Here is a 7,203-nt window from a genome sequence, read left to right on the forward strand (position 1 = left end):
TTGCATGTATTAAATAATTAAACATAAAGAAAACACGCAAACAGCGGCTCTCTTGAAGATGAAATTAAGTTGAGATACAATATCTTTCTCTCACTTTTTATATGTATATATATACCCTACTAAAAGATACATTAAGTTCACAATTATGTGCAACTGGAGCATATGTTAGTGGGTCAATCGAATAAGATTTAGCAAAAACTTTACTAATGTACTTAAAAAAAACGGTTCACAATCAACACACATCTAGATAAAAAAGTTCTTGTTCAGCTAACGAAAATATGTCAACAAATGCATAAAAAAACATTAGCAAAAAGGTTGCAATCAACGTAATCAACAGCAAAAAGTGACGACAAGATAGACAAATGAAATAAATAACATTAGGAGAGCGTAAGCGACTGGCAGATACTCTATATAAATAGCTTAACAGTGTCTTGAGTGAAATTTTTAATGTTTCTTAAAAAAAGTTTGATAAGAAATAAATATAATTTGTTATTTTATTAAGGTTTCTTATTTTTTTTAGAAGAAATTAAAAAAATATGTATAGCCATTGGCTGTTTACTATTTTTAGTCCTTTTTTTAATTGGTGACGGGCAATTTTTTTAAAATATAAACATGGTCACACTATTTGTATGTGGACCAAGTTAAAAAGAAAATATTCAACAAATACGTGAATTTTTTTTTCTATGTAAAAACATTGACTTGACAGACTGTAGTAGATTCCTTGTTTTCCGTTTTTAGTCCTTTTTATTTGGTGACAGGAAATTGCAGGGAATTAAAAACACACAAGGTCACACTGAATGTTAATCAGCTCTAACAGTAAATATTACTTCCGGGCGGTTTTCAATTACTTAGTTATTAGTTAAGGTTATTTTTACATATCCATATGATGCCCCTTTCTTTTATTATTTTAATTATATTTAAATAGTTTTGTCTCCTTATCACTTTTACATTTGTCGTTTTGCTGATCGATGCGATCAGTAGTTGATCGATATCAAGCAAAATATTCGGCGCACAACAAAAAAGTGCACACAGCGAGAGGGCACAATTACCGTTGTATTTTGCGATTTCCGATGGCGACGGCGTACAAAATCAAATTTATTTTCCTTCCACGTCTTCCACTTTTCTTTTTCTATTTTTTTTTAGTTGAGTTGAACTCTACACACACTTATACTGTTAACAATAAATTCCAATATTGTATTTCTATTGGTTTAACGTTTTACATTTCTCTTGCACGTCGTCGTCGTCGTCTTTTCACACTCTCTTTCTTTTCCTCTGCTTTAGCGACGCGTCTGTTACTTTTAACGGTCTCGCACTGAATGAAGAATGAAGCGTCGATGCGTCTGAAGAAATTTTTATTAAAAAGAAAGCACAGTCAAAATGAACAGCTGGATCAGTTGGGCGCGCAGCAGTGCTGTCAGCTTTTTAGAGGAAAAAATAGCTGAAAGCATCTAACTTGGTTTTTGCGTGCACTATTGCGTAGTTTTAAAATAAAAATGTAAACAGCAAAATATAGTTTTATATATATTTAAAATAGGCAGATTTCTGGCAAATGGCAATTTTTCTAGCAAACGAACTTTGAAAATAACCAGAGCCAGCTCTAAAATAGCCAAGTTGACAACAGTGGTGGGCCGCTGCTGAGCTGTTACTGTTAACATCAACGGTTAACACTCTGTAAGAGTGTGGATTTTAAGTGTTTGCCGACTTGTGGAACGTTTGCAGAGCGGAGGCAACTGTTAAGATGTTTAAATTTATTTTAGCTGCCGAAGCTGATTAAAATTTAATGTACAAAATAAGATAACATAAATAGTAGTAAATCTAACACATTCGGGACATTAAATTATAGTATATATTGATATTTATAGTTTTAAATATGTCTTTAAATATAATATTTTAAAATTGGCTTTAAATACATAGTTTATTTAAAACTTGACAAGAAACTTTAATATTAAAAAAAAAAGCGCTCAAATTGTAGTGCTTAATTTAAATTAAACTTGTTACAGACATTCTTACCTGTTTTTATATGTGTTCACATATTTATAAATAAGTATTGCTATTATTTTTATCAGACAGCTTTCGCTTTGAGTTATAAAAATATACACAATCACATTTAATTCAAAGCGCACGCAAACGCAATGCAACCGGAACTAGATCAGGCAAAAAAAAAAAACAAATAAATAATAATAAGACGAGCAGACAACTTATTGGCTATTTAATTTTGAAAAGAAAACAGTCGACAATTGTGCTCCAAGATGTGATCATATACCATGAATGGTTTTCAGGGGTTTCAGCTTTCGTTTGCTCATTGCATAACTATTATTTGGTAAATTGGCAATAAATTGCACGTAAGCTTTTAAGCCAACAATCCCTACATACAAAATAAGCTACACTTCATGCATTAACAATAAAAGTGTTTACAATCTCGGTACAATAAATAATGTAGGCAAATTTTATTTTGCATTCTTAAATCAAATTAAATTATATTGTTGATGCTGGTTTTTTTCGGGATTTGAATTGGGTTCCCACTGCTCGGCAGTTGAACTTCTCTTAAATTCTCAGTTTATACCGCTGATAAGCGCGCCTGATTATAGGGATTATCTGGCGACTTGTTCCATTCCTTCATAAGGATCTGTTTCCACTGGGACAGGCGCAGGGAAGGATTCTCAGCCTTAACTCGCGGCAGATTGTGGGCCTCGAAAGTTTTGTATGCTGCTCGCATGCGTTTCTCAGGATGCATGTCCTCCTCCTTGTCATTGACACTAAGAACATAAATTAATTAATAAACATGAATTCCGAATTTTTTTTAAGGAATTACAAAAAAAAGGAATACAATTTTAGGAATGCAAAATCAGAGAGAAAAAATAGAAATCATAAATTATGAATTTCAACTAAGGAAAATATTAATTTAAAAACTATGAAGATATGTAATAATGACGTACATAAACATTAACAATTGCATAGTCTGGTGAAATAGCTTAAGGAAATACGTAGTTTATGTACTTTAACAGCACGCAATTTGAATGTATAAATTTGAAGTCACTGTAACAGTATTCCTTTTTTTTTGTTTACTAATTTAAGAATCCTAATTTTGCTTTTCTTACTTTTAATTCCTATTAAAAGTATTTCTTGTTTCCTAACTTTTGTCTTCCTAATTTGTTATTTCTAATAACTGTATTTCTAATTTTGGTTTAAAAAATTTGGATTCCTTATTTTGTTTTTCTTCCGAATATTCGTATTCTGAGTAGAATTTTTCGACATTCGTATAGGGAATCTTATAAAGGATATAATAAATTAGATGCTTTTGGTCTTACCTAAGAACGGCCAGAGCCTGATCCACATTGGAGGCCACATTGGTATCGACCAGAGATCGATTGATGTTCTCCTCGATGATTTCCGGTTGTACAACAACACGAGTGGGAGCAGGTTTATTGGCTTCATTGATGGCGTCTATAACGCGTTGCTTCTTTTCCAGCTCACTCAAAATCTGCTGTCGATTTATTTTGGCCAAGGGTTGTTTGCGCTGCGTTACAATTGAGCTGGTTTCCTCATCCAATAAAGCTTTCGATTCCGCCTTGCGACGCGCTGCTTCAGCCTTTTTGCGCTCTTCTTCTTCCCGCCGCTGTTGCTTTTTGGCCAAATTCTTGTCATCGTCTTGCCACAAACGATCTTCGGCCTCCTTTGCACTGCGCTCTTGATTTGCCTTTTTGCTGGCATCCTTGCGGTCACGCGCCTCCGCTGCCTTTGAGTTTATACCCATTTTCTTTGGCATTTTGATAACTTGACTGGAATTGCAGGAAATGACGGTCTTTTTTTCTATGTGATGGCTGAATTTTGATGAAATATGTTTGCCCTTTGCAGTGTTGCCAACTTTTTGGAGGAGCAGCTGATGTAGTAGCAGAGCTGCCAACTTGTTTTAACAGTCATGTCGCAACAAAAAACAGATTGGCAGGATTGGTTCTCGCATACAACTCTACCACTTATCGTTATCGTTCGAGTGACATCCCTAATTGCAACATTATTTACATCTTTATTATGTTTACATATTAATTTGGCAGCAATAAATAAACACGAAATGGATGTATTAAAAGCTGAAATAGCGCGCAAACGCAAGTTACTCGAGCAAAAGCAGCTTGTGGATGACAAAAAGAAATATTTTCGACGCGGCGAACTCAATGCCAAAGACACTGAGGAAGTGCTGCAAAAGGTGGGATACAAAAAGCAGGAATCCGTGGAGGCGCCTCGAGCTGAAGGCGCCTACAGTTTTGTAGCCGATGGACAGAATATACTACCCCGTGCGGAGGTAATACGTAGATTACGTGAGCGGGGTGAACCCGTTTTATTATTTGGCGAAACGGAGAACGAGGCATTTGACAGACTGCGAATCTGCGAAATCTCACAGCCAGAAGCGAATCGTGGCTTTCGCAATGATTTCCAAGAGGCAATGGAACAGGTGGATGCAGCATATCTGCAGGAAATGTTCGCCAACACGCCCACAGCCAAAGAAGATAAGAAATCCGATTTTGCAGAGCTGGATGAAACAATTAGCTGGGAGAGCATACAAACCATGGCCCAGAAGATGGGACGTAATAAGGATTATGACATGGATGTGATCATTACACTGCTGACCTTCCTGCTGAAGCTGTGGAACGATCAGATTGCCAGCTACACGAAGCACGAGAAAATGTCGACCAAAGTGAAAATGACACGAGTTATTTACACACAGACCAAGGAGTATGTGAAGCCATTATTCCGCAAGCTAAAGCATCACACGCTGCCCGAGGACATCCTGGACAGCTTGCGGGACATCTGCAAGCATCTGCTGAATCGCAACTATATTTCCGCCAGTGATGCCTATCTGGAAATGGCCATTGGCAATGCTCCGTGGCCCATTGGCGTCACCATGGTGGGAATTCACGCCCGAACTGGTCGCGAGAAGATCTTCTCCAAGAACGTGGCACACGTGATGAACGACGAGACACAGCGGAAATATATCCAGGGACTGAAACGTTTGATGACCAAGTGCCAGGAATACTTTCCCACTGATCCATCCAAGTGTGTCGAGTATGTCAGCAAAAAGGAGCGCGATTAAATATACACTAAGTCTAGTAGTTGTTATGATAATGAACAAATTTTAAATATTTTAATTTATTTTTTTATAAAACAAATAAAATAAATAAATTAATTTGAAAAAATACCATAATCAACTATAATAAAATAAGAAAATAAAAAAAGTAAGATACCCTTTTATCAATTTAAATATTTAGTAGACAGGGAGCGTAAGAATTATAATAAAAAAAATATTTGTAAATTAAACAATTTGTTTTTTTTTTATTTAAAAATTAATTTTTTACTCATATTTTTTTCTACAAATAATCCGTAGTTGTTACAAATGATTAATTTTCATAATGAAACACCATAAGCAACGATTACAAAAACCAGAAAAAAAAATTGCTTAAAAATATTTGTTGATTTTTCTTATAAAAATAAATAATAATATTAAGTATTAGGTTTTAATTTTAATCTCTTAATAAATAATACCATTTACAAATAGATGTTTATTTGCATTTATAAATTGGTAATTTTAATAATGAATTAAAAAATAAAATGTTTTAAATTCATTATATTTTAAAAATATGCACAAATTGTCTTTTTTTTTATAAAAATCAGAAAATAAAGAGACCTTAACTACTATTTATGAGATACTCAAACAAAAAAATATTAATTGTTGTTTATATTTACAAATAAAATGCATGAAATTGTTCTTTGTCAAAACTATAACTTGACCAACTGTATATATTTACTAAATACATAGTATATTGTATATTAATTGAATGCACCATTGCAACATTTAATGCAACACATATTAACATGTAAATATTCATAATATTAATTTCGAATAAGTAAATACATAAGTTTTAATGCAACACTATTAAATGGAACTGCTTGTAGTTTATAGAGAGCATATTTATTATTATTGCGGTCATCTTATCATCTTATTTCTTTCCCAGCTCAGCTGATCGTTGTGACGACTTTTCCACAGCATTGATAAGAGTAGATCTGAAATTAGAACAGTTGTAGAACAGTTGCTGTTTATTGAAGCGATAACAGATAAGAGATATCTGATTGAAACCCACCTGAGATTTCCCTTTTCGAGCTCGTGTACGCCAACAATAGTGGCTCCACCTGGCGAGCAGACTTCATCTCGCAGCACAGCCGGATGCTTGCCCGTTAGCAGCACCGTCTTGGCAGCTCCCAGCAATGTCTGGGCTGCGAATTGTAAGGCCATCTGGCGGGGAACTCCCTGCTTCACTCCACCGTCGGCCAGAGCCTCAATGATGGTATAAACAAATGCCGGGCCACATCCCGCAATGCCAGTGACAGCATCGATCATGGATTCCGGCACCTGTTGTGCCAATCCCAACGAATTCAGCATGAGATGCACCTTTTCCAGATCCTGATGCAGCACACGTGAATTGCCCGTGTACACAGTGCATCCCTCGCCCACCTGCATCGATGTGTTGGGCATGCTGCGTATCATCTTCAATCCCGCACTCTCAATAAAGGCAAACTTCTCCTCCAGAGTCGCTAGTGTTGTTCCTGCCAGCACAGAAACAAACAATTTGTGAGCATCCTTGGCCGACGGCACGTGCTTCTCCTTGAGCTGAGCGGCACAGGGTCCTAGAATATGTGGCTTGACACAGATGAAAATAATGTCCGTGTGCTCGAGAACTTCGCAGTTATCGTCGGTTGTTGTTGCTCCCAATTCACGCCAGCGGGAGAGATTCTCAATGTGCGGTCCGGAGACCATTACCTGACTGGGCTTCACAATGCCGCCACGAATGAGGCCAGAGCCAATGGAGAAGGCCATATTCCCGCCTCCAATAAAGCCAATACGCTCATCCAATTTTGCCATGTCGCCGAGTTTGCAGTCAATCAAAATAAATGCAAAATAGATAAATCCGAGACGACACAGCTGATTTCCAAACACTGTTGCCAACTTAGCTATTTAATAGCCAGATCGGGCTTTTTCAGAATTCAGTACTGCCAACTTATCTTAATAGTCACGTCGCAACAAAAAACTGGCTGGCAGGATTGGTTAACAATCATCGAAATAGCCAGAACTAGATATAAAATAGCTAAGTTGACAACAGTGTGTGAAGCCTGCCATCACTGACAAAAATTGCAAATTTTAAAATCCAAAAAACT

At 36.1% G+C, this 7,203-nt stretch overlaps 3 protein-coding genes across 3 annotated transcripts; 1 reads left to right on the forward strand and 2 right to left on the reverse strand.

Annotated features, from left to right (window-relative positions):
* Positions 1-2,177: 2,177 nt before the first annotated feature.
* On the reverse strand, positions 2,178-3,885 carry LOC117792045 (coiled-coil domain-containing protein 124). Its single transcript, XM_034632001.1, has 2 exons — positions 3,309-3,885; positions 2,178-2,756 (listed from the first exon to the last, which is right to left on the reverse strand). The coding sequence occupies exons 1-2, from the start codon at positions 3,764-3,766 to the stop codon at positions 2,558-2,560; spliced, it is 657 nt and encodes a 218-aa protein (XP_034487892.1). The 5' UTR covers positions 3,767-3,885; the 3' UTR covers positions 2,178-2,557.
* A 101-nt stretch (positions 3,886-3,986) lies between these two features.
* Positions 3,987-5,126, forward strand: LOC117790199 (pre-mRNA-splicing factor 18). Its single transcript, XM_034629532.1, has one exon. The coding sequence runs from the start codon at positions 4,070-4,072 to the stop codon at positions 5,084-5,086; it is 1,017 nt and encodes a 338-aa protein (XP_034485423.1). The 5' UTR covers positions 3,987-4,069; the 3' UTR covers positions 5,087-5,126.
* Positions 5,127-5,780: 654 nt separating this feature from the next.
* LOC117790313 (pyrroline-5-carboxylate reductase 1, mitochondrial) lies at positions 5,781-6,980 on the reverse strand. The gene is made up of 2 exons (XM_034629726.1): positions 6,132-6,980; positions 5,781-6,054 (listed from the first exon to the last, which is right to left on the reverse strand). The coding sequence occupies exons 1-2, from the start codon at positions 6,908-6,910 to the stop codon at positions 5,991-5,993; spliced, it is 843 nt and encodes a 280-aa protein (XP_034485617.1). The 5' UTR covers positions 6,911-6,980; the 3' UTR covers positions 5,781-5,990.
* Positions 6,981-7,203: the final 223 nt, after the last annotated feature.

Source organism: Drosophila innubila, assembly GCF_004354385.1.
Source record: "Drosophila innubila isolate TH190305 chromosome 3R unlocalized genomic scaffold, UK_Dinn_1.0 2_E_3R, whole genome shotgun sequence".
In the NCBI taxonomy this organism is placed as follows: Eukaryota; Metazoa; Arthropoda; class Insecta; order Diptera; family Drosophilidae; genus Drosophila; species Drosophila innubila.

Excerpts from the sequence above, each read along its gene's own strand:
- LOC117790199 (XM_034629532.1), top strand. The coding sequence starts at position 4,070 with ATGGATGTATTAAAAGCTGAAATAGCGCGCAAACGCAAGTTACTCGAG.
- LOC117792045 (XM_034632001.1), bottom strand. The coding sequence starts at position 3,766 with ATGCCAAAGAAAATGGGTATAAACTCAAAGGCAGCGGAGGCGCGTGAC. Across the intron at positions 2,757-3,308 it reads CAGGCTCTGGCCGTTCTTAG|TGTCAATGACAAGGAGGAGG; the intron begins GTAAGACCAAAA and ends TTATGTTCTTAG.
- LOC117790313 (XM_034629726.1), bottom strand. The coding sequence starts at position 6,910 with ATGGCAAAATTGGATGAGCGTATTGGCTTTATTGGAGGCGGGAATATG. Across the intron at positions 6,055-6,131 it reads CTCGAAAAGGGAAATCTCAG|ATCTACTCTTATCAATGCTG; the intron begins GTGGGTTTCAAT and ends TTCTAATTTCAG.